Consider the following 26,924-nt stretch of genomic DNA (forward strand, 5'->3'; position numbering starts at 1 on the left):
CATTGTTTTGTTTTGTCAAAGGATGCCGCAGTTGTTATGGATGGGGAAAAAAAGTAATATAATGAGCCAAAGTTGCATGAAAACATGAGACTATTTTTATTTAGGTTTCTTGCTGTTGGTGGAATGTGTTACACTTTCGAAACAGGATCCTCCATTGGCATACAATGCAGCCAGAAACATCAGTAATTGCCCCTACTCATTGTTTAAGTTCATTGAACTCAGCTGTTGGTGAAAACATAGGGACTAAATGCATTCATGTGCAGAACTGTGATGTCTCTGAGACAACATGAAACCTGGAGAGCAGCTCTGAGCTTATTCCAAACTCCCAAGGCCCCTGAAGGAGACAAAAAAAGAAAAATTGTTTGTCAGAATCATAAAAAAAACAGAACCTGAATACATTAAGTCAGACTTCAGGAGTTGAAATAAACTAGTCATAGATCAAAAAGTACCAAAAAGTGGCTTGCACCTGAGACTTTACCCTTTTGCTCATACACCCCATGCGTTTGGAGCTGCGATGCCATTTTTTTCTCTAAGAACCACCCTGAAAAAAAAAAAAAAAAAAGACCAAATGTTGGTGCCTGCAGCGTGACTAATTGATTTCAGTTGTTTGAGTACAGCACCAAATAGCTCGTAGAAGACTGATAATCAATCTATGCTACATTTTCCTAACCGACTGATCTTTTTTTTAAGGAGGGTGATGTGGCTACAGTTTCACACTGCCGCTCGCTGGTCCTTAGGAATTTCCATCTATTGATTATATTGCTGCGTGGGGCGGTTGCTTTGTCAGCAGTCTCTCTGTTGGCTCTCAGAAAAGAAAACACGAAGGACAGCCTGCCAAGAACCCTTCAGAGAAGCATCAACTGTAATTTAACTTTGTTCTCAAGTTATCTCAGAGTGCAGATATTAACTTTACAGAACTTTTTTATGCCTGGAGTGTAGACTCAAGTGTGCATTCGCCATGTTTACGAGCTCAGTAACTGGTCCAAGATTGAACTGATGACTTTTTATGTAGTCGGCATAATGTAGGTGCGTGGTCGGCGCTAATGTGCTTCCTGATGATCGATGCAGTTAAAGGTTCGCTTAATGGCACACTGGGACACGCTCAAATGTCACTAGAGTCATTTTGCAAACATGCAATTACTACCAGTGATTTGCAATTTTTAAGTCTAGCCTCAGCGGTAAAGTGATTAAATTGTATTTATCTAAAAGGGACGAAAATAAGAGGTGAAAAGAAGAGAAAGAAGAAAAACTCAGACTTTTGCATCATCCTGCACTGAATTTTGCTGAGACTGCCTGAAAAGGCTGCAGTTTAATCTTTAAGAAATGAGGTATTATTAGTGGCAGGAGCTCATGGAGCTTATAAACAGCCCAAAATATGCAATTAACATACATAGAAAGGCTGCTGACAAAAGAAAGGTTAAAAAAAATCTCACAGGTTTTGTGTGTGTGTGTGTGTGTGTGTGTGTGTTTACTCCTCATGGGGGCGTGTATTGATGACAGCTACATTTTCCTCAGTTGAAGTCATTAACATCATCTCTGGAGAGGCTCACTCTGAAACAGTCGGCTCTGTTCGTCAGTGGAAGATTAATGATGATGATTTATTGAGGTAACAACAGAAAGTCATGTAAGAAGAACTCTAACATGCAATTTAATATTTAATTTCCTTTAAAATATTATGACACTGTGGAGGCACTGGAGGCACTTTTTAGAAAGTGGATACAACTTAGAAATGAAGGCATGACTTGCTTTTTAACATTCCCGTCACTTTACAACTACAACCTACAATGCATTTTACTGTGGTCCCAGGGACAGGTAGTGATTCCAGAATGAAAAAATTTTTTTTTTTTTTTGCAAGAACAGTTTTTTATTTACTAATAAAAATCTAAAATGTGTGTTGTGCATTTTGAATGCTTCTCTGATTTTGTATTATCTAGAAAAATAAACTTTCTTTGCAATTACAGCATACATACTGTACATCTGGAGACGGCGACTGATATTTTTGCTTAATCATCTTTGCCAAACAGCTCAATCTGAGTCTAACTTTGACTAGACCATTCTAACACCTGAATATGGTTTTGTCTTCATTGTTCCATTCTTGCTCTGGCTGTATGTTTAGCATCATTGTCCCACTGGAAGAGACACAAAAACCCCCAACCTGCCAGCAGGTCAAGTAAGGCATCAGCAGCGGCTTGCAAAGATCCTAACAGACAGCCTTTTATAATCCGCCACATCCTCAAATGAACAGACCCACCATGGAACAGAGTAGACAAAAACATATACAGTGTGCACTAACACACTTCCACAAAACGTGTGTTAAACATCCAAATGCTGTATAGTATGTTTTAGCTTGAACTTAATACAGAGGAAGAGACAGAGTCATACCATTCACTTTAAAATGTCAATCTTTCACAAGTTACTTCAAAGATAAGTTAAAGCATTACTTGTCCATTTAACTTCACATAAACAGGGGATTTTCCACTTAAATTGGAAACCTACTTAAAGAGACAGATCATGTTTGGATCAAGGCCCATAAAACAAAAAAAAGTAGATGCTGATTGGATTATTTTTCATTAGCTCCACAACACATGTACCTCCTTAATTAAGAAGGCTAAATCGGATTTGTATTTGTCTGAAACCACTAAAAATCTAAATGATCCCAAGAAATTTTGGAACGTTTTAAAATCTGCTTCTTGTTCTGTGTCCTCCAGTGATTTACCCAGTCATTTGGTCAAAGATTGTGTAAACCTGACAGATAAATGTGTAATGTCAAATTATCTTAATAGACGTTTTATCAAAGCAGGGCTTTGGTTTGATTCTTTAAGCAGAGATTTCGAAAACTGTTCTTACAAGTTGTCCCCCTGCTGATTGTTCTTTTTATTTTGAGGAATTTATTTTTTTGTTCTATTTTCTATCTACATTTCATTCCTACTTGCTTTTATTCTGTTTTAATTTGCTATATTTTAATCATGTAAAGCACTTTGCATTGTCTTTGTACTGAATTGTGCTATATAAATAAATTTGCCTTTGCCTTGCCTATTTTAAACCTATGTGTATTTCTGAGGTCAGTAGTGCACTGGAAAGGTTAGAAAAAAAAAAAAACAGAAAAAACCCCAGCCTAATCAATTTTCTAAATTTTCTAAAACTGCTATTGCTGCCTTCTAGGTTTAAAAGGAGGTATTCGAGGCATTAGATTAAACACATTTTTTTTGGTCTGACACTGTGAACCACAGTCTTTAGTTAGACATTATTTTCTAAAATAACATCATCAATCAGATTACTTGTCAGACAGTACACAGTGTGCTCAGATGGCTGGAGTTAGTTCCACCTTTCTTCAGGTCACAATAGGTGCACCTCAAGGCTCAGTGTCAGGTCCCATTCTGTTCACGATTTACGTTAATGATCTGGGTGCAAACGTATCAAATGCCTCTTGCCATTTTTTATGCAGATGACTCTATAATTGATTGCTCTTCACAATCAATTCCACAGACATTTGAATTTCTGCGGTCAGCTTTTGATATAGTGCAGATTCACTTGTAGAAATTGAAGCTGGTAAATCCAAAGTAATGCTTTTCTCAAATTCATCTGTACCTTCAGAGAACATTCCCTTAAGTAAAACCATTCAAAGTAAAACTCCAGAGCTACCCATCAGCTATAAATACCAGAGAACACCAATTGATGAGGAGCTCTCTTTTAAAATTCACGTCAAAAACAAAATTAAGGGTGAAACTTGGGTTCTATTTTAGAAACAGGTCATGTTTCTCCCTCAGAGCTCGGAAAACTTTGATATCAGCTCCTTTTTTTTTTTTTTTTTTTTTTTTTTTTTTTACCTGTAATTGATTATGGAGAAGTGGTGCATATGTGTGCTTTAACCATCTGCCTGCTGTCCTTGACTCCTATATACCACTGTGCACTGAAATCTATCACTGGTTGTAGCCGTCTCACTCATCACCCTGAGCCGTATGCTAAAGCTGGCAGGTCTTCTTTGGATGTAAGATGATTTACACGCTGGATGATTCTGGCTCTTATTGGCCTGGTTCCAACATACGTATGCACTTTTCTTTGGAGAGCTGATATCTGTTATGCCTTATGTTCTAAGAACATTTTGCATCTCTCTCTACCAGGTGTTTGGACTAAAAAAGTAAAGAAAGCATTCAGCTTTTCTGCTCCCTCTGCTTGAAAGGCCCTCCAATCTTAACTGAAACTGTCAGAAATTGTTTTGCTAAGAGCCTTCGGATCGATCTTGTGAAACCGACGATGGGAATCCTTTGAACAGTTCTGTTGTTTTAAGTCTTAACTTATTATGGTTTGAAATTTTTAAGTTGTTACTGAAATTACAACTCTTGCATCTCAATTGTCAGTCTTGTTTGTACTTTATGTCCTCAGAGTTTGTGTTGCCCACTACGACATGTGTTGCTATCTCCACTGGTCTTTTGCCAGGTTAAATTAATTTTTTTTTTTATTTTATTTTTAAAAATATGGTTTTATTTTGGTTCAGGACAGGCCTTTGTCAGTGCCATCTGAAAAGAAGCTGTCAAAGCACAGGCACACACAGTAACTTCACTCTGTTTCTCATGGTGTAATTATGCGGTTTAATGTAATATTCAGAACAAATCAATGTTTAAATGTGTCTTTGTCATGACTTAGGGTACTGTTTGTTTTGTTTTGGACTTTTTCTGGTCTTTTTCTTAATCCGCCTTCATCCTCAAATTTAGCTCAGTCTCCCTCCAGCCACCACTGTACTTACTCTAGATCATCTCCACCTGTTGCCACTAATTAGTCAACTCGGCTCACCTGTCTACATATACCTGCCTTCGCCAACTTATCCCTGCCAGAACGTCTTTTCTCTTCTGATCTCATCTGGGCTTTTGTGATGTGCCCTTCCTCTACCAGTTCCTGTGTGCTCAGCCAGCTGGACTCTTCCATTATAGTTATCTTTGTCTTCGTGCTGCACAAGTCTGCCTGTTTCCCTATAAGATCCAGCTGTTTGCTCGGCCCGTTCTGGTGGTTCCTCTGTCCACATCGCCTGTTCTGTTCTGTTCCGTTCACCATCTGCATCTTCTGTTTTCCTGCTCATCCCTGCTGGCCTGCACCATCAGCCATTGTTCATTCTGTCAAGTCTGGTTCTGTTTGCCTGCCTCGCCTGCCAAAACTCATTCCCTTCAATAAACCTTTTAAAATGTAATTCTGTGTCCGGCCGAATATCAAATTCACCAGCATTATTCATTTCAGTCTTAATATAATCTTCATCACAGCCATTCTGATGTTTATTTACCAATGATTTCTAACAAACCTTAGAGGTCTTCACAGATCAGCTGTGTTTATACTAAGATTAAATTACACACAGGTGAAGATGGCCTGTGTTTTTGTAACTGGATGATTTGGGGGGGGGGGGGGGGGTCAGAGTTTAGGAGACTTAATATACCTGCTTTCTGATATTAATAAGTAAAGATGTTTCAAAAACAAGCACTCTTTTGTATTCACATTTGTGTTTTTGCTTGGTCTGTAACTTCAAGTCACAGTAAAACAGAGTTTGTGGTTGTGATGCAGTGTATAAAGTTTAAAAGGCATGAATACTTTTAAAGACTATCAATGTACAAAAAAAAAAATCAGCTTTTTGATTCACAATTATCTTTGTTAGATTAGGTTTCACTTGTAGTCTTCCCATAAGAAATGCCATTTTATTCATTTCTTTGTCAGGCATACAGCACGGCAGCACAATCTGTTCCCCAAGTACAGATAAATGATGAATTAAATGAAAATCTACCACACAATGAGAGCCACTTCAATGTGCTTTTGGAGTGTTATTTGCTCAGAAAAAAAAAATTCAAATGCAACAAAGAAAATCACTTTGTGTGCAGGAAAGAAATGAAGTCTGAAAGCTTTGTTTAAAGCCTGCTCGTCTCTAGAGGAAACAAACAAACCAGAAATAACTATGGATTAATTCCCTTTTCTGTACATGAAGATCATTGGTGGGTGCACCACCTCCTATCATTTCTCATGTAAATAATCACAGGTGGCCCTGTGATGGACTGCCCCTCGCCCAATGACCACAGGGGAAAGGCAATCACGTAAAATAATGTATATATTTGTGCTTTTCCTAAATTCAGTAGATATGGGTTAATTGAATAAAGCATATTCAATAGATATAATTTAGATACTTTGTTTCTGAATTAGCTAAATTATGCCTAGTATGGCATAATTGTTATTGGCAGATACTAGCAGAGTTGTTCAGAAATGATTGCATGCATGGTTGGAAAATGCATCAACAACTTTGATTGGTGTTTTTACTAAAAATCTGTCACAAAGTTGCCGCTTAACCAAATGCTATTGCCAGAGTCCTGACCAACACCAGGAAAATGGACCATATCACACAAGTTCATAAAGCACTGCATATGGCCACCTTGGTTGTAACTGGATAGACTTTAAAACTGTGCTATTGGTTTCTAAAGCACTAAATAGTCTTTTGCTGACATACATTTCTGGGTTATGTGTCTGGTATGAATCATGTAGACCCCTCAGATCATCGGACAACTGCTCACTCAGTGTTTTCTGTCATTGAGCATTTAGTTTCTATGCTCCTCAGCTCTGAAAACCTTAGATGTGCAGAAACTGTTGGCTCCATAGGCTGGGACTCAGGACCGAAAACATTTACTTTTACAGCAGCTTTGAACCAAAATATCAAACTTTTCACCCAATGACCGGTGTGATTGAAATGTGAGCAAAAAGATTTCATTTTGACTAAAATTTGTTTTAACAAAGTTGCTCTTAATCGTATTTAAATGGTCAGAAATGCTGCAGAGAGGCTTTTTTTTAATTCCTTCTTTTTCCTGCCTCCACTGGCTCCCCATCAAATCTTGAATAGATTTTAAAATTTTAGTATTGACTTACAGAGCCATGCAGGGTCAGACTCACAAATATGTCTCTGATCTGTTGTGCCCCTACACCACTGGTTCCAACCTTTGGTCCTCAGGTCAAAATCTTCTCATGGTTCCAAAGACCCGATTTTAAAACCAGAGGAGACTCGTCCTTTCAAGCTGTTGCTCGAAAAATGTGGAATAACCTTTTTCTGCCCCTTGGTTTGGTCGATTCTGTTGATTCTTTCAAAAAAGCAGCTGAGGAAATTTCTATTTACTCGAGCTTTTGGTTAACTGGGCTTTAATTGTTTTTCAGTACTTCATTATATTTTAAATTGATTGTACTGTTTCTGATGTCTTTTGTGAAGTGTTTTTTTTGTGGTTTTATCTGGCAAAGGAGCTATATAAATAAAATAAAGTTTCTTGAATTAGAGTTTAAATTCAAATGTGCATTTTAAAACGTGTTTCGTTTCATTCAATGCTTTTAGGTGTTTGAAGCACAAGCTTTGTTTTGGAGCAGAGCTTTGCTTTTTTCCCTTTCTTTCGATGTCCTTTGAAGCTATTTGGATTGCCTTTTGAAAATGGAAAAATATATTTCACCTGCAGCAGTTTGTATCACAATTGCTCACCATTGGAAAGAAGAAATAAAACCAAAGTGCAAAGACGGAAGTTATGCCAGACAATATAAGAATTGGCCAGCATATAATGCCCGCACATTTAAATATTGGAACATGGATATCTTGTTTCTCACAGGGTCAGAGTTTGAATTTTAGGCTCAAGAAGGTCAAAGATCCAGTGTTGTGGAGCTGAAATAACTCTTTCATTTAAATGAAGCAATCAAATAACATGACACATGCTTTAAAAATATATTTTTCATAAATTGTTATATTATTTACTTGAAATTGTTGAAAGACCATGCATTATTCGTTTTGTGAACACTGATGTCACAATAATAATAAATGATAAATAAATCAAGATTTTTTTTGATTTCAACATTTTAAAATGAGATTTTTGAATATTGCTCACTGCTCATATGCCTACATGTAGTTGTGTAAGTTAGTAAATAGTAAATTACATTACAGAAATCCCCTTGATTATGTCTGACCGGAGGACAGCACGGGTAAGGGGTGGGGGTGCTTTGAGATATACACATTGTCTTAATACGGGCCTGCTTTTAGGTTAAATGGTGACTCTAAAAGGGTAGTTTGTCTCTGTGTTGCCCTGTGATAGACTGGGGACTTGTCCAGGGTGTACCTTGCTTCTCGCCCATCGACTGCTGGAGAAGACTCTGCATGGAAAAGTGGGTGAGGAAAATGGATGCAAATTAATTTGAGAAGTTTAAAAGGACAAAATCAAAGCTGTCTGATGTTTGACTGAAGCTACAAAGCTGTGAGTTATTATGGGATCACCAATTCCACAAGAACAGTAACTATATAAAACAATCCCTGGGGTGAATTTCCTGGGTGCTGTTGCAGGTTAAAGAAGTTAAGGAGCCTGTGAACCTGACCTCCAACTTTGCTCCCCCCAGTACTTTTGGCTTTCAGGTCAAGTCATTTTCTCAAAACGACTCTATCAATTCTAAGTCCTAAACTTTGTGTTGCTGCAGTAACAGCAAAGCCGAGCAGCTTTGTGCTCAGAATCAGGTCAAAGTGATTTATTCAAGCAGTTTCTCTTAAACCCACTGCCAGGTCAATACACACTGTATGACAACACCGCCATAACAAAGAGGGGAAGTAAGTTTTTAAAGGTAAGCATTTTTCAAATCTTCCCTTCTGCAGTTCCTGAGATGCAGTTCCAACAGGTCTTTGTGGCGGCATGGCAACCAGATCAGAGGTGGGAGTTCTCACTCCAAGGTCAACATGGACGGACCCAGGAGACACGGGGGACAGTGGAGAGTCCAGTTTCCAGAAAAGGTGAACTCGGTGTACAACGAGCTCCGCATGGAGGGGAAGTTGATTGACGCCGTCATTATAGCTGAGGGTGTCAAGTTTCAAGTTCACAAGATCGTCCTCTGTAAATGCACTCCGTATTTCTGGTAAGTTGGGCAAAGTAGATAATGTTTTTAATAAGAAGGAACACAACTGTTGTGGACGGGTCCTGGTTTGATAGAATAGCGTATAAGGTCACAGTCTGTTGGATGAGTTTTTTCTAGTTGAAACAGTACTGTTTTCAAAGAGTATTGCACTAATGAACGAATTTTTATTGTTTTTTAAAAACTTTTGAACAGTCATGCGCTGTAACCACAGCAACGAGACAGTTTTGCTTTTTACCTGGAACTTCAAATTAATACCTTAAAGGTACATTTATATGCTCATAAAAATAGGCCAACAACTGTTTGATCATAATAAAATAAGGCTATATACACCAAACATTCATCCTGATAGTGTTTTGATAGTCCTTTTTGAGCCTAAACGTAACCCTACAACGGGCGGAATGAGCAGATATAAACATCTTTCCCCTCTTGGACTCATTTATTTCTTTGCATTTATTATTTTCTTTTACACTGGATCTTGAACCTTTCTTCATTGTTTCTACACTACGCTGGGAGATGCTAATAGCTGTTAGCTGCTTCCTTGTTTATCTTCCTTGTGCGCAGTGTCGTACTTCCGTTGCTGTTATTAGATGTACAGGAAGGACTGTATTTGCTAACACATTGAGCAAAAACAAAGCGTAAAACACCAAAATAACAACGAATATGTCAGCAGGATGCCATAATCTTTCATAAATGTTGGTGACCCCTGTTCTAGACAGTGCACAAAGCTCAACTAGTATTCACTTTATGTGATTTAATTATATTGTTATCAGCAGATACTCACATACTTCAGGACAGGGAAGAAATGAAGAAAACCTTCACAGCAAGCATGATCCTTTGGTGTTGGTGTTTCGATTTTGTAAAATGTTTGGATCATGTCTTCTTTTCCTGTTTCTGGTAATATGTTTCCCCGTCTTTCTGTCTTCAGTCTCCTCTCTCGCTTCATCGCCTTCATTGTCGTCACCTGTCGCTCTTTATTAGTTCATTGCTTTCATCGGCCGTCCTGCTTTCCTCTTGGTTTTTCATTCCCAGCCAAACCACCTGTTCCTCTCCCTTGTGGTCGGATCCTCCTTTGCATAACCCTCTGGTTCGTTCTCTGTTCCTCGTTCTGTAAGGTCACTAAGTTTTTCATTAAACTTTATAATCATTATGTCGGCTCCAGGCTCCTGTTCACCCTTCAGTCCAGCCACAGCTTCTCAAATCACGACAAGCAAATTGTGACTGCTTTCTTCCAGTTGTCAAGCAGCCAACAAACTGCATTTTTTTTTTTACATGTTACCCTGCTTCATCGGACCATTTTTAAATATATTAAACCCTAATGCCATGCTGGGGAGATTGTCCAACCAACTTTATCAGGTGTATTGATACAGACAATTCTTCTAGGCGTATTTCAGGGGTTTAAGGAATCTTGAGATTACTGTTGTACATACCCAGTTTTAAATGCAACGTTGTTGTTGTTTTTTTTGTGTTTGTTTTTTTGCATTTTTTCCATCTTTTTTGAAGCAACTTAAATTATGAGGAATCAGAATAAACATCACGCAGGGTCAGGGCTTTAAACAAGTTGTTTTGCAAATGGAATCCAAGTATTGACACAAATTTACAGCACAGAAAAAGAAGTCTGGTGGAACAGCACATACTTCTTTACATGCAGAATTAATTACACCATACATAAATGTCAGAGGTGATGTAGAGCGCCGTTTTTCCCTCTTGAAACTACAAAGAAGATGAACTATGGCTATAAAACATTTTACTAGCAAACGTCAGAGAAGTGTGCCAAGCATCCTCACCCCCCTCCCTGCATATATTACACACTGAGCTTATGTTTGGGTGTTTTATTCTGGAGATGAGCCAGTCTCTGAGTGGTGGGTTTAAAATGCATTGGGACATTGAGCTTGGAAATTATACTTAGTTTCTGTGATTCTCCAGCCACATATGGAATGTCAGTGTTTCTTTGTCTCTTCCTGTTTCTTTCAGCTGACTGGGCTGAGTGTTTTCATGAAATCATGGCTGGCTTAAGATAAGGCCTCTTAGGGTATCTACAGGTTAAAGTGCTTTCTTGATGTGTTTGTGTCCGACCCGATGCTGCAGAGCTCTGGTGACTGAGTGTCTGGTGAGATTAAAGAAGTAGGTACTGGTCTGTGTGTGGGTGGTTTTGAGGGATCATCTCTCTCAATGTGCACCAGACAGCCCAAAAATGTAGCTTGTAGTTTTTGGTGTCGTCCCTCAAGAGTTTGATGCTGTTGTACATTGAGCTAATGTGTTCACTTCAGCAAACTTTCCTCTTCTTTGGCTTGGATGTTGACCCAGGTGCCATCCACATATCTAGGCTATATGTTGTTCCAAACAACATATGGAGAAGACTTCTTCTTGCAATTCTTCCATAAAGGGCAGTTTTGTGAAACACATGTCTAATAGTTGTCCTACAGATTCTCCAACCAGCTGTGGATTTCTGTAGTTCCTCCTAAGTTACCATGAGCCAGACATTGAGTTTGTGACTCTCATTCGAGTCAGAGTCACAAAATAAAAGACTTCAGACTTGACTTAGACTTGTGCCCTATAGAGTTGAGACTTGACCTGCACTCCTGGTCTGAGACTCGAGTCTTGGTAACAGTTTTTATCTTGTGTAGTCAAGAGTGAAAGGCTGCCGGCATGTGGTTGCAGCTGCTGCTTCACTGTAAAAGGATGCGCTTGATTTATTAGCCAGTAAATGTTGTATATTATGGTATGTCAATGTCTCATAACAATCTGTTCATGTTGCGTGTAGCTTCACAGGAATGAACACATATGTATCCCCAGATAAATGCTGTATTAAATGACTTTGAATTATTAAGGAAATAAAATAAACGTAGCTCACCTCTGACATTCACTTGTCATTAGGCTAGCTGGGATATTACCAGGACACTTCTGGCTGAAAATATCAAATTAAAAGCATTTTTCGTTTTGTTCATTCAGATGTTTAACAGTTCTTTATTCGCAATACTTTCTCGTTCGTTGTGTTGTAATTCGTGACTTAAATTTTAATATCTTTAGAATTAAAAATCAATAGTTTTTGTTGTCTTTATATAACCATATAAACATTTTGGTGAGACAATGGCTCAGAATTCACACATAACGCAGACACAAATAAAAGACATAATGTTTAAGTTGCTGCGATAGAATTGCTGTCCAGGGTGTACCCCGCCTTTCACCCAATGACAGCTGGAAATAGACACCAACACCCCTCGCTAACCCACAAGGGATAGACGTGTTAGAAAATGGATGGATGGAAGTTTAAGTTGAATGTAACAGCAACACCTCCAGTGGAGATAAAAAGTGTCCAAATAGTCCTTAGCATTTGATAAGATTAAAATGTTTAAGTCAAAGGAGACAGATAGCAGTCACTTTAAAGAACAATATATACAGTGCAACTGCATGAATGTACTAGACAAACTCCTAGAGAAAGTGGGCAAATAGTCATTGGCAATAATTTAAATCTTCAAGTTAAAGAACTTTGCGTTTTGCAAACAAACACTTACTGTAAAGCATGTGAAAGATGGTGTAATTATTCTTTATTGGACCAAGAACCGATGGCACCAGTACCGTGTTTGTAAACCTGTAACAGACTATGAACTGGGCTGCTGGTTTATAAATTCTCAGCAGGTGGCGATAGCCCTCACAGCTTTGGGAAAGAAGCTGTTTTTAAGTCTTCGTTTTTTGATTTCACGTTTCTGAATCATTTACCTGATAGAAGAAGGACAAAGTGCATTGCTCGGGTCCATATCGGTTTCCTGAGAAAGAAGAGCTGTTGTTAGGCCTTCTTCACTTGGTGGGAGGTATCCACAGTCCAGGAGAGGTCGGAGGCGATTTGAATTCCCACTACTATTTAAAATTGAGAACAAAGCTTTCAAAGGTGGATTTAGAAAAAAAAAACATTATTAAAATTATTCATCTCAGAAGGAGACAAAACACCTCAAGGCATATTCATTGCACTATATAATGAAAGGGTGGACAATCTGAAGTTCATTTAGTTCTTAGAAAGACAAAAAAACACTTTATTTTATTCATTCAGACAGGTTTTAATTTCATTCTTCTGTTTTTCTTAGAACATATGGGACACATGTCACATTTGATTAACTTCCTAAATATTGGGGTCTAACCTACAGTGATGCAGGGCTAGATATGCACTAGAAGCCGTGGATGTGATAAGAAAATGTTTTACTAAGTTTATGACAGTTTGTGAACATCTCTGCCTTGAGCATCTTTGAACATCTTCGAATAAAACTACCTTAATAGTTACATTTTAGGTGTTAATTTTTTTTTAAATGAAGGAATTACTGTGAGTGAGAAGTAGGAAAGCTCAAAATGTCAGTATTCAGTAGTATGCGCTGTTGTGTACATATTTTAACTTTGTTTATGCTTTTTATAGAGCTATGACTGAAGGAAAAAAAAAAATTTTTTTATATGCTTCTTCTCAGTGATCTCTTCACACGAGGGTGCAGCTTGGACCAGGAGGTTTTTCACATCCCAGGCATATCAGCGGAAATCATGCAGGTCTTTCTCGACTACGCGTACACCAACTCTCTCAACATCACCGAGAGCAATGCGCAGGAGCTTCTTCTTGCAGCCAATCAACTGAGCGCGTCTAAGGTTGTGCAAGCCTGCTGCGTCTACCTCGAGGGTCTAATCAGGCCTAACAACTGCATCGGCATCTGGAGGTACACGACCACAGTCTGCCCTCAACCTGTGCTGCACTTCAAGATCTACAGTTACATCTTGGAGCACTTTGAGGAGGTCGCTCTGTGTGATGAGTTCCTGCAGCTCTCCGCGGAGGAGCTCGCTGATATCACTGACGCAGACAAGTTGATTGTGAAAAAGGAGAACTCGGTGTTTGAGGCCATTTTGAGGTGGACTTCTCACGCTCTTGAAGAGCGAGAGGTGCACTTCGCAACTCTCTTGTCTAAGGTACAGTAGTTAGATTTTATTCAACCATCAGTATTTCTTTGACGATGTGATTCTGCTTATGCTATAAAGCCACAGTTTGCTGAGTTTAAGGCTGTGTTAATGAGTGAAGTTTTAAGGCTGTTTTTGTAGTGACTCATGTGAGCTTTATTTTATTGACCTTTCACCACTGAGGAGAATAAAACCTGCATTTCGAGAGTGAAGCCACAGTCCACAGGAGAAAACTACATGCAGAGCCTGGGTTGACTTACCTGACTCCGCCAGATGTATTTGCTCCGCATATCCATCTGGAAACCTTCCGTTGAAGTAATTTTGGGAAGGGGCGAAAATACTGGTTAGCTGATTGGCCTATGTTGGTGATAGACGGGCCAAATAAACCAATCAGATTCGTCGTCGCTCGTAACAGAGCAACGACGAAAACACAACCACAAGCCAAGCTACTCTTGCTGCTGCAGGTAAAGGCTCGTTAGCACAGCAAAGAAATACTCTGTAATTCCGATAAAACTTGCTCGATAGCCGCGCTAACGCTAGTTTCATCGGCTGAAGCCGCCATGTCTTTAGACTGAACTGTCGCTTCTCGTTGCGTCACACCTCAACCCGCCTCAAAGCCAACGCTGATTGGACGTTCGTTTGGTGAACGGCTCCAAATTTTCTTTAACGGAGGGTAGCCAGACTGATCTGCGAGTGAAACCTTGAAAGCTCGCGAGATCAGGATGGTCTCACGAGGCTATGGGTTGACCTTCATCTACACAAATAAATCCACCATTCTCTCCTTCATCAGACCTGACTGAGATTATTCAGACCTCACCCAAAAAAATCTTTTTGCTGTACTGAAAAAGTGTGTTTTGAGCTTCCCTGGTGTTTAACCGATTCACTTAATAGGACAAATAAAAAGTTTTGGTCTTTATTTTATAGCTACATATGTTCTTCTGACAGATCATCAGCAAAACATTTAAATCTTATGACGTAAAGACAATCAATCCTTTTTTGTAGCGTTATAAATGAACCAATGTGATGAACCAACAGCAAAGATCATATGAAATAATTGTGTGGCCATCCAACCATATTGCTGGCATATCTGGTTCACATTCATGTTTAATATGAGTTTTCTTTAAGAAGTTATCATATTACATGTTAAAGTTCCCAATTATGTTTTTTTCTTTAAATTCCCATTTCTTTAATTCTTCATAACATTGATTTCTCAAGTTATTATTGCTAATTTAAAAACTATCCTGCATTTGAAATACTTTTGATTTACAGCCATCATAAGATAATTTATGATTGGTATGTTTTTTTTTTTGGTGTAGGAAACTGATATTTCAGAAGTGTGGATGGTAAACTTAAGTTTTATGTCCTTTTTATTAATGTTAAAACTTAAAACTTTGACAGAAGAGGAGATCCTGGGTCAGTTGGAATTCAAAATCCCTGCATTTCTGAGCTAATCTTAGGAGAACATTTCTTAAATGAAATTTTGAACAGTATTTTCTCTGTCTAAAGGCTAAGGAGAATGGCTGTTCAAAATATCAAAAAAGAGAAATTGGCAAGGATCTATTTACTCAAGACCACACCCATTATTGTTTGGATGTCGTGGTCTCCATTATAACTGGTATATTTCAGTTATGTAACAGTTTCATGCGATACAAGCTTTGTAATTAATAGTTAACCATCAGTTTCTATTGATGTTTAGGTATAAAGACAAATGAGTCTGCCTGATTTGTTTTCAGTGTTACTTCCCTCTATCTCTTTTATGCACAAATAAAGACATCCTTGGACCCGCAATGTGCCTAAAACTAAAGAACGCTAAAAATAAAATTTTTTGAAATGGAAAATTCATCAGAATAAAGCATTACACGCCATCTTTGTCATGTTTAGAAGAGTATTCAGGTGTGACTTGTCCAGTGTGTCGATACTTCGGAGCGTGTGTCTAGTAAACCAGGAAAATGTTTTGCAAAGCCAGTATCTAGTCTTGTGTCGATGTTGATTTGAAGCCTCGAAAGCCAGTCGTACCACGTGACTGATTAAAGGCCATCAAACTGGGGTCCCTGGACCCCCGGTTGTCTATGAACCACTGGTTGGGGGTCTGTGAAACGCATGTTGTCGGGCCTTGGGAGGCACTGCTGAGGATGCGTGGGGGTTGAGCCAAGTAACACAATGGACAAATATTTAACTCCGTCCACTTCATCAAGTACAATAAAAGCCAAATCAGATACAATTAGGAAGCATGACAGCAGTTACATTGAGTTTAGCTTTATCGAGAATGAGGATCTAATCTCCACCAAATCTCTAATACTTGGTGTATTTCTATATATTTTTAAAGATATACATAATTCCTAATGTATTTAACAGTACAAAAGGCTGTTTAAAAAATACTATCAGCATGAGGAATTTAAAGGGGTCCTTGGAAAAGTTTTACTGCTGCTAAGGGGTCCCTGGCTACGAGAAGTTTGTGAACCCCTGGATTAAAGAACTGAGTCACTGGGTTGTACTTGATTCAAAGGGGCAGCTAGGCGCTGCTGATTCCTCCATCAAATCTAGTTGTTGTGGCATCATTTGCAATATAATTCATTTTTAGCTCTGAAGTTAGCAAGAAAAAGAAAGGGTGGAACAGACAAAAACATGTTTATGCCAACTTATACAAACTTGCTGTCGCTCTTCTGGCTCACTCACTTCATCCGTGCCCAGTTAAAAGATCGTTTTTCAACCATTTGTGACAACTGACTTAAAGATTTCCGTTGGTCTAGCGGTAAAGTTATGGTGCTTCACTGGTGATTCATAGGTTCACTTTCCCTCTAGGGTTTATTATGTTTACAGTTTTTGCTTCTAAAAGAGATACTTTTTTTCTTGAAGAGGCTTTACCTGGTTGAAATAAAGGTCATCGTTATAAGTACAAAGTAACGAAAGCAGATTCACATCACAACCCTCAACCCACTTTCCCTTTAAATCCCGCTATTGTATTATACGGGTAGATTAAGATCATGGCCATGCTGTTTATTTTTATAGTTTAAAGCTTCAAACACTGAATTCATGTAAAATAATAACTCTGCCTGTTATATTTTTGTTGTCCAAATAAAAATATAGCAAATAACTATCATGACGCTCCAACGTGAGTGTTGCGTAATTGGATGGAAAGCCTCAGTACTTCAAGAGGCTTCATCTCGCGATCACTAGTGTTCAGATATTATACATTATGTAGCTCTACTTTTCCGTATATCTGATTTGTTGTAAATTTAGTTCCAGAATAGCAGGTTGGTTAATGTCTGGTTTCAACAGTTATTGGCTCTTCTTCCATGAAGCATTGGACTGGATACAACATATTTTAGTCCATATAGATGCCAGATATTCTTGTTAAGACAAGCAAGATTCTGAAGATTATATGACTTCATACAGCGCACTTCACCTACCGGGATTTAATCTTTAACGGGAATGCCGTGTTACGGAGTTCATAGGCAAAACACCGGGAGGCAGAGTCCCTCTCCATATAAACGAAGGTTGGTGTACAGATGTCACAATGTTGAAGAAATGTTGCAGCCCTTACTTAGAGCTAATACTCATTCACCATAAACCATTTTATTCACTGTGGGAATTTTCCCCGTTTGTCATGGTCACCTTAGGCCACCATTAGTGAGGCGTTACTGCACCTGGCCGACCAGATAACTACATAGAGAAAAACATCCAGACTCCCTGCTCATTCTTCTTGGGGACTTGGTCTAACATAGCAAACCTCCGCCATGAACTTCCAAAGTACAGGAGTCCAACCGAGGACACTAACATACTGGACCACTGCTACACTACATGAAAGGACACCAGCGCTCAGTCCCCATGCAGACCAGAGAGGAGGGCTTCAGAAGTGGAAACAGAGTCATGTACAACCAGACCAGGAACTCACCAACTAAAGAGATCAAAGAAGCAAAGAGAAGCTATGCTGAAAAAGCTTGGAAAATCAGCCAGCATTCCTGCGTCAGTGCGGAGAGGCCTGCAGTCACTTACTAACTACAAGAGACCTAATGTGCATCACTAAGTGACGCACACTTCACATAGAGACACATCGGGAGCATTTTAATATCACAGCTATACTCTGTTTACCATGCATTAGGAATCAATGAACTTGGAGTCCCTTTGAAAGACAGATTAGTTATTCAAGTGCCACAATACTTACTGACATTTTAAATAAATCTACAAGAGGACTTTAACTTTGCCAGTTTGTTGTGTAAAGTTGTGAAAAAAAGGGAAAATTCACCCCCCCCCCCCCAATAGTATGTACTACATAATTGGTTTGAAAAATGCTATTTGTGCATTTCGTTTTCACTGTTAAGTATTCTGATTTTAAGATGAATAAAATTTCAGTTTGGAATCTAAAATCAAAATTTACTTTCAATATGCTGTTCATTGGGGGAAGCGGATGGATGGGGGTCGGATCATCTGCTTCACTTCTGTAAATTTTCTTGAATAGTGAATATTTTTGGTTGTTGATGGTTGTTAGCTAATCATGACAGCCATTTTGTTCATTTCTGCCCTAAACATTATTGAAGTCAAATTTAATTTTTGGTACCTTTAACAAAGGTTTGTAAATAAACTGGATCGTTAAAAAAAAATTCTTCACATTGTGACAGGCAGTAAAATTACAAAGATTTATGTGTGTGGTTCATTTGGGGCGATGCTATAAGAGACCTAAATTGTGTTTAAAAAGCAGTCAGATGCTAAGGTGTAATTAAACCTGGATTATTGATAACAAAGAGTGCAACCAATTAAGGTATGTCTAGAAATGTTGTCTTGTTATCTCTTCGTAGGTCCGGCTGGGCCTGTTGAATCCGGATTACTTCAGAGACATTGTGCTGCCTAGTGTGCTGGTGGAAGACCAATCCCTCCCTCTCTTCTCTGCTGCCACTAGAATGAGAACTCAAATGCTCTCGTGCAGGCCCCATTTGACCGGCATCTGTAACACCTTTTGTCGCCCTCGACTGCCTACCTCCGTCCTACTAGCCATTGGCGGCTGGAGTGGCGGCGATCCAACCAATGGCATCGAGGCGTATGATGTCCGCACTGACTGCTGGATCAACGTGACCAACAACTCGGAGCGCCCTCGCGCCTACCACGGCTCCTGCTTCCTCAACGGCTACGTCTACTGCATCGGTGGCTTTGACAGGGTGGAGCATTTCAACAGCGTGCGGCAGTTTGACCCAGTCACAGGAAACTGGCGTGAGGTGGCCCCCATGTACTACCAGCGATGCTACGTGAGTGTGACAGTGCTGAACGGGTGCATCTACGCTATGGGAGGCTTTGATGGACATGTGCGACTAAGCACAGCTGAGTACTATCGGCCAGCGATCAACCAGTGGAGCCTGATTGCGCCGATGCATGAGCAAAGGAGCGACGCAAGCTGCACCACTCTCAATAACAAGGTGAGTGTGATGAAAACGGCAGGACAAAAAATTATTTTCTCTGTGCTACCATTGACCCATCAGGCGTCACTGAAGGTTAAAATAAAATGTTCATTAATAATATGCGAGTAATAATGTAATATAAAATATAGAGAACATCCGTGCGGTTGATGCTCTGAGTGAAAACTCCTCTTGCTTATGTTTTCTTTGTTGCCTGTCCATATCTAAAAAAAAAAACTAATAATTTTACAGGGTAGAGCTTGAGCCCTCAGTTAATATTCAAATATATTACGTGACGCTAAGTAAGGTTTAAAGCAAAGGATGAAGCAGGCATACTCAGCTGTTGTATCCATGTGAGCAAAAACTGCCTGCATGTATCCAACAAGTTTGTTTCTGCTGCACAAACCAGTCAGCCAGCTCACTTTGAGGGAAAATGGTGTTGCTTTTTTTTTTTTTTTTTTACATCAGATATCCAGTGTTTGCAGTTTAAATCTATAGGTTAGGTCACTATGCTGTTTGTGTTTCTTTCTCATTTGAGTATAGTTAAATATTCAGTTTTGTGCTGCCTCAGTTCCCAGCCTTAGTCTTTTCCCCAGCTTTTTGGTGTCTGTTGATTATTACTCACCGGATTTTCAGCCAGTTGGTTTTTCTCCAATTTAATTCAAGTTCCTGGTTTCTGTTTGTTCCCCGCTGGAATCTCTGCATTAGCTACTATGTGTTACACATTGTCGTTTCCTGTTGTTCCGTTGCTTCCTTCCTGGGATGCGCTTTCCTGTTTGTTGTAAGCTTCTGTTTTCTCATTAAATCATAATCTCACCATGGCTCAGTCCTGTCGCTACTGCACTTTGAGTCTGCAACAACACCTCATGACTAGTTAACCCCAAAATAGTGGCATTATACAAGGTCAGGATAATGTGTACTCAGTTACAAGTTTATTATTGTCTGATGTAAAGTTCTTAAAAAGTAAGCACCCTTCATGAACGTCTTCGGTTACACTTTATTTGAAGGGGTGTACATAAGACTGACATTACACTGTCATAAACCTGACATAACACCTGTTATGAACATTAATGACTCTTTATGAATGTTTAGGACTGTTGTCATTAATTGTCATTCGGTAAATTATGACACTATTAAAGCAAAGTTAACATTGTTTAAAATGTCTTTGTTATGACAACTTGACATTAACAGAGACAAGTTTAAGTTTAGTGCTTGATTTGGGATTAGGTTAAATTTTGGGCTTGATTTGGGATTAGGTTAAATTAAGGGCTTGATTTGGGTTTTGTTAAGTTAAGGGCTTGTCATAACAAAGACATTTTAAACAATGTCAACTTTGCTTTAATAGTGTCATAATTTACCAAATGACAATTAATGACAACAGTCCTAAACATTCATAATGAGTCATTTATGTTCATAACAGGTGTTATGTCATGTTTATGACAGTGTAATGTCAGTCTTATGTACACCCCTTCAAATAAAGTGTTACCACGTCTTCCAATGAATGTTTATGCGCATCACGGTGTGTTGCTTTTGATGCACTCCCATTCTGAACAGTGCATGTGTAGCTATTTACGTTTTCTGTCGAGTTTTGTTGTGAGAATGCTAAAATTGAAAGAGATTGTAATATTCTCCTGCTGTAAAATCCAATAACTTTTTATCTATGTTTCACAAGATACACATGCAACCAAACATTTGATTGTTCCTGCCTTTAGGGATTGTTTCCTAATGTACAATGACTTGAACATGACAAAAAAACCTAAAGGAGACTAAAGGAAAAAAATATATATTAAATGTATATTTTATGAGGCTCATAAAAGTTAAAACAACTAAATGGCTGCAGTTAGAAGCCACAGTGAAGAGCTGATGGCGACTTCCTAACGAGGTGTAACCCATAATTGTGAGACAGGCTGATCTCAATCTTTATCGGTAATAAGAAAACACTGGGGGTTAAGTTTAAAACATTACAGTTAGAAGAAGGAGGCACAGCAAAACTGCACTCAAAGGTAAATTGGTGAGATACTAACTACAAAGTTACATGGACAGAAATAGTATAAAGACTCTCTATAAAATACTAGACATGAACCATAACAAATAAATAAATATATAAGTAAACCTAATAGCTGGATGAATCCCTGAAGATTTGGTACAATTACTTGAAAGGCCACAACATAGAATTCCCACCAGCAGGATTGGATTTAAAACATAGAGAAAGGAATCACCTCATATTACATCAAATTAAAAACAGTCTGTAATCCTTTCAGAAACTCACAGAGAAATATGAGAAAAAAAGAGGATTCTTCATCTTCAAATAAGGCACCACTTTAACAAAAACATTAGAACTACAGACACAAATGAACATAGCCTGAAGACAGTCTTTGTGATCACACATAAAGATGAAACAAATACAAAACTTGTTACCAGTTTTATAGATCCTTACAAGATGGGGAAAAAAAAATATATATATGTACCTTGTACATTAAGTCCAGATGAGAGAAAAAGAAAACTATAAACCGGACACAAAATGATTGGTTGAATATGTGTAAGATATGCTGTAACACCTCAAGTTCAGGTTTATGGAGAGAATTTATCTGGACAAACATTTCTCCAAACTAAAAAATGTTATTAAAAAGAATCACAAATTGTCATCTCTGAACATGGATACTGCTGCAGAAAATGTAACAAATCTGCCGATCTCTTCCACATGCAGTATTTTGGAACCGCCCACAGCTTTCCCCCTATTGGATTGAGATGGAAACTAAAATCAACTTAATATTGGCTTCTCAATTATCATGCAATTTACGTGTAATATTTCTTGGTAATCTACCGTCTAGACTTTAAAAGAAAGACAGTTATTTATCATAAATACTGCTGGTGTGCAGCAAAAAAGTAATCACTAGATGTAGGTTCAGTGTAATTCGACCAAACATTAAAGACTGGACAGAAAAGGTACAATAAGCTAATGATCTGAAAATAGCTTTTCTTCAAGCTGCCTAAAAGCTGATAAATATTGATCAAAATGGACTTCCTTTCTGGTTCAGAGAAGATTCTCCTCTCTGTCCGTGAGAAGATGACCTTGTCTCGCTGCTCTTTACTTTATACTAGTGGGAGTGGAGGCCTAGTGGTCCCTGAGTAAGACCCTTGACCAGATTGCTCCCTGTGCGCCACTCAGTGTGGCAGCACACTGCTTCCTAAGGGATGGGTTAAACGCAGAGACATATTTCCCCTCTGTGGGACTACAAAGGGAAATATTACAAATACCTTGGGACTTTTTTGAATGTGGAACTCATCACAGATCAGTAGGTCAAAATACTAACAGGAATGAGTTGACTATATGCGAAACATAGAACACAACATGAAAGTGATTTTATTTTTAGCCGAACCTATCCTGTTCTTGTATGTCAGTGTGACAATAAAAAAAAATGTATGGAAAAAAGCAATTTTGGGAGATGAAGGCATTGATATTAATGCAAAAATAACAAGTTAACTGAAACAATTGAATCGGTTACTGCAATCCTGTCATTTTCATGAAATAATTTCTTGGATAAAAACTAAATCACAACGTGTCATTTTAGTAAAAAAAAATCCCCTCATATGTTTGCACAGTTAAAATGCCCCAGCTGGATCATGTTGCTAACAGCTACAAAACAATCTTTCTGCATGTTTCCTTTAGGTTTACATTTGTGGAGGATTCAATGGACACGATTGCCTGCAGACAGCTGAGTATTACAGCCCAGAGACCAACCAGTGGACGGTGATTACCCCCATGAACATCCAGCGCAGTGGAGTAGGAGTCATTGCGTATGCAGGTCGCGTTTACGCAGTAAGTGCAAGAAACAGAGCTAACGCACGGGTTACGTGTTTAAATCACATGTATGGTGTGTGAGAGCTTCCATTAGCGGGCGTTTTTAAACTGATCACCCTCCCAGAGGGTTTTGCAACGCAATAAGCTTGTTGTAATACTCACATTTTTGACCTGGTCACATGTAACTAGTAATTTAGCTGATTAGTCCTGTCGCAGCTATGGTTGGCATAAAAACAGATTTTAAGGTCCAAGTAAACTAATTATATGGCTTCTCGTTTATTTTGTAGACGTTCCTTCTCAGAAATGAGAAAGTTAGTACCGCTGGTAATGCTGGTAAATGTTGGGGTGAACATATGCACAAGGAGTTATCTGTTCAGATAAAAATGTCCCAATAAGTGGACAAATGAAATCTTTTGCAGTGCTGCAATTACGTGAGGCACTGTTTGAATGCAACAATGGATGGGTTAATGGATTTCTCTCATTTTGCTGCTTTCTCATCATATCATGCTGTGTGCAAAGGCAGAATTTGTACTAATAATTAGCGGATCTTTAAATCCTAATCAATGAAATGTTTTTATTTAAAATGTGTTTTAATCTTTTATCTTGTTAATATGATAAATAATCAGGATTGTTCGTTTTTGATGCTACTGAAAGCTGAAATTAAAAGTTGTCAAAGTGGGTTTTTAGTTTTGTGGTGCAAGACTTTCTTTAGCTGTCCTCAGCTGTTTTTCTGTCTATAGTGGGGTTCTTTGCAATTAACAGCTGCATCTTTAAAATAAATGTATCCGTTTTTACAGCACCATAATAACACTGTGTACATTTTTTTTTTAAATGTACAACCTTTGATTTTCGTTCATTAACACAGAGAATAAGAACCTCAAGTTAACCGACCAGGGGTTAGAGGGTGACGCCCATTTTTTGCCTACCTTAAAAGTAGTTTAAACATGGTCATGTTTTCCCCTAAATTTTAATGTTTCCAGAAGAAGTCACTGAAATTGTTTTTTCACAAATATTGGTTTTACAGCACTTTAAGCACAGACGATGCCATTTATGGGTTTATCAAACATGGCGTAGTCTTCTGGAAAAAGACTTCAGGACATAGATATGTTCTTTCTCCACCCTTCATAGCTGGTATCCTTAGAAAGTAGAGTCATACTTTTCCAACACGTCTTTGTCCGACCTTGTCAGGCATGCAATTTCTATGCATAATGGAGGTTATAAGTGTGGTAATCACTTTTATAACCTCTGTGTTTTACACACATACAGCGTAAATGTTGTGACCAAAGGCTCTGTCATATGCAGAAGGAGTACTACAACGGAAATCAGCACTTTGATTTGCCCATATTCCCTTTTATGAGGTGAAAAACACATTTGGCACAGTTTTGGCACATTTGGCCCACTAAAACCATTGTGGATCAAATATGCTTCAACTGGTTCAGTCCAGATTTGTTTCAGTTACAGTAAAAACGTTTTTCAATACAATCTGAGGTTTCTTCCAGATTCTCAAAATAACTTTTGTTGTATTTTTCACCATTTCTTTAGAAAGAACTTTAGGCAAGACTACAAAAAAAAAAAAATAATTCTACCACAAATAAATCTGATATAGTAACAGTTGTGATAGTGGTTCCACTGAAAAAATATTATTTTATGTCTTACCTTTACACTGGTACCAAAATGTTGCATTGAGACCTCTTTATTTATTTCAATTTGTTCAATTTCCAGGCAGAAATTGGTTCACACGGCAAGATTTTAACATTCTTGACCAACTTTCAAAGCCTCAGAGACAACACTCATAACAATAAAAAAAAAAAAAAAAAATTGTTGACATAACAGATTTGCTCTCACAATGCGTGGTGTCCGGTCAGATGGCAAACACACCACACACAAACAGATTTCATTTGGGAACATTTAGATGTCGAACAGGAAATCTCGTGAAACCTCTCAGGATCAAATCAGAGTTCAAAGTAAAGAAATAAGGCCGATGCCATACTCCGAAACAGTAGGTGGTGGTAATGCTCCTTTGAGTTGGTTGCCAACTGTCGAAAAAAACCTAGAAAAGCAGAAAAACAGTGATTGTTTAAAAAAACAATTTAAACAGAGAAAAACATCAAAAAGAAAATGAGTTAGTTACAGTAGTGGAGACGGTGCAAAACGGGGCTCTGTGTTTGCCACATTATGATATAGAGGTGAGTTATGTTATTTTTTTTCTCCATGTGTCCCTCACCTCACTTTCTGATTGGCTACACGTCACATTTAACAGGCTTGTTTATCCTCAGGGGACACCACACACATGCTAGGATATTGGGCCACGACAATCCAACATGTGTAATATCCACGATTTGAGGTCGGAGCTGTCCTTCCAGACAGACTAGATCACGCTTGACACACCACACACAGCAGGAATATCTCCTAAGATTATCTTAAGAGCCATCCCGATAATCGGGGCATGTCAGAAGGGAAAGATCGGGGCAAAAGCTGGGCTAATTATCATGCCATGTGAACCTGGCTTTAAACCCTCTGGACTTAATAAATGTAATTTACAAAAGCCCTAGTGGCAGAAGCCGTGGCACCGTTGGTGTACATTTTTGGTTCAGCCCTCTTTTGCCAGTAGGAAACCTTTCAGTCTTATTTCAATATATTGGAGCCGTTCCATTCTGTCAGCAGATTCTGTAAAATATTTTCAAAAATCCTCACCTAGGAGGATGGGCCTCCATGTCCTTAAAATGACCACAATTGACAAAAACTCCTGGATAGGTGTTGAAATGTTTTTAGAAAGAACTGAGCGAAAGTCTCACTGCCTCCAATTTAAGCTTATTTGCTGTTGCGATGACCCGGATAACTGAGAATTTGCACTGGCATTTATCAAAATCCTCCTGATATTTAGAAGAATTCATGATGCCACACACACTAACAATGTTTCCATCATCTTTGGAAGAGAATCAGTCAGAAAAAGAAAGATCCTCACCGTACTTCATGCAAAAAGGAGATTTTTCTTACAGGTTAGAATGGGAACCGACTCATTTAAACATCTGACCCAGCACACTTCTCTCTCCAACAGGTCGGTGGCTTTGATGGCAGCAACCGTCTGTCCTCTGTTGAAGCCTACAGCCCAGAGACTCATCTCTGGACAAATGTGGCCTCCATGACCACCACCCGCAGTAACTTCGGGATTGAGGTGGTTGAAGACCGACTCTTCGCCGTCGGGGGCTTCAACGGTTTCACCACCAGCTATAAAGTCGAGTGCTACGACGCCACAACAGATGAGTGGTTGGAGGTCTGTGGCATGGGGATCTTCCGCAGCGCTGTGAGCTGCTGTTTGATATCCGGGCTCCCAAACATGGCCGAATACGTGATCCCTCGTGACGCCCTGCCCCTGCTGCCTCTAGAGGAGGAGGGAAGGCAGGATGAGGCAGAGTCAGCAGACTCCCCTTAAAACATATTCAGACATCCTCTCCAATGCCCTCATCAATAAACAATGCATTATCAATAAACCATCAAGAGCAAACAACACTGTCCAGTGGGCATTCTTTGGAAATATTTATATGTATATGTTCAAGAGGACTGTTTTGTCCTCTAGCCGGTTGTTATTACAAAATGAACAATTCAAACCTTCTTCCGAGGCCTTCCTTTCTCCTCATAACCTTGTAAGACAGTTTGCTTCTTGCAACTCTCAGCCATGTTCAAAGTCTACAGTGAGAGCAGCTGAGCTACAATGAATGAATGCTAACTTGATACATAAACTCTAGAAGTGTTTATAAGGAAACAAGTGCGCACATTGGCGTTATGTGAGCGTGTCACAATGATTGGCATGTGGGACAACCAATAGAAGTATAGATACTGCAGTTTAAAAACACTCTGGTAAAAGTTGAAGTATCAACTTGACCTCTTTACTCAAGTAAAAGTGAAAAAGTATGTGCTCT

At 38.8% G+C, this 26,924-nt stretch overlaps 1 protein-coding gene and 1 long non-coding RNA gene across 3 annotated transcripts; one reads left to right on the top strand and one right to left on the bottom strand.

Annotated features, from left to right (window-relative positions):
* Window positions 1–111: 111 nt before the first annotated feature.
* On the bottom strand, window positions 112–9,806 carry LOC110367643. Its single transcript, XR_002427611.2, has 3 exons — window positions 9,671–9,806; window positions 467–541; window positions 112–334 (listed from the first exon to the last, which is right to left on the bottom strand). It is a non-coding gene; the product is annotated as an uncharacterized LOC110367643 (long non-coding RNA).
* Window positions 8,119–26,502, top strand: LOC105922302 (kelch-like protein 10). 2 transcript variants are annotated; one of them, XM_012858190.3, is made up of 6 exons: window positions 8,119–8,154; window positions 8,633–8,889; window positions 13,341–13,827; window positions 18,612–19,223; window positions 22,873–23,022; window positions 26,063–26,502. In XM_012858190.3, the coding sequence occupies exons 2-6, from the start codon at window positions 8,714–8,716 to the stop codon at window positions 26,435–26,437; spliced, it is 1,800 nt and encodes a 599-aa protein (XP_012713644.3). In that variant the 5' UTR covers window positions 8,119–8,154; window positions 8,633–8,713; the 3' UTR covers window positions 26,438–26,502. The 2 variants fall into 2 exon arrangements, with proteins under 2 accessions (XP_012713644.3, XP_021169550.2); XM_021313875.2 differs by having other exon boundaries at window positions 8,132–8,158.
* The last annotated feature ends 422 nt before the right edge of the window (window positions 26,503–26,924 follow it).

Source organism: Fundulus heteroclitus, chromosome 20, assembly GCF_011125445.2.
Source record: "Fundulus heteroclitus isolate FHET01 chromosome 20, MU-UCD_Fhet_4.1, whole genome shotgun sequence".
Classification (NCBI taxonomy): Eukaryota; Metazoa; Chordata; class Actinopteri; order Cyprinodontiformes; family Fundulidae; genus Fundulus; species Fundulus heteroclitus.

Coding starts and splice junctions, on each gene's coding strand:
- LOC105922302 (XM_021313875.2), top strand. Junction 19,224..22,872: donor GCACCACTCTCAATAACAAG/GTGAGTGTGATG, acceptor TGTTTCCTTTAG/GTTTACATTTGTGGAGGATT. Junction 23,023..26,062: donor ATGCAGGTCGCGTTTACGCA/GTAAGTGCAAGA, acceptor TCTCTCCAACAG/GTCGGTGGCTTTGATGGCAG.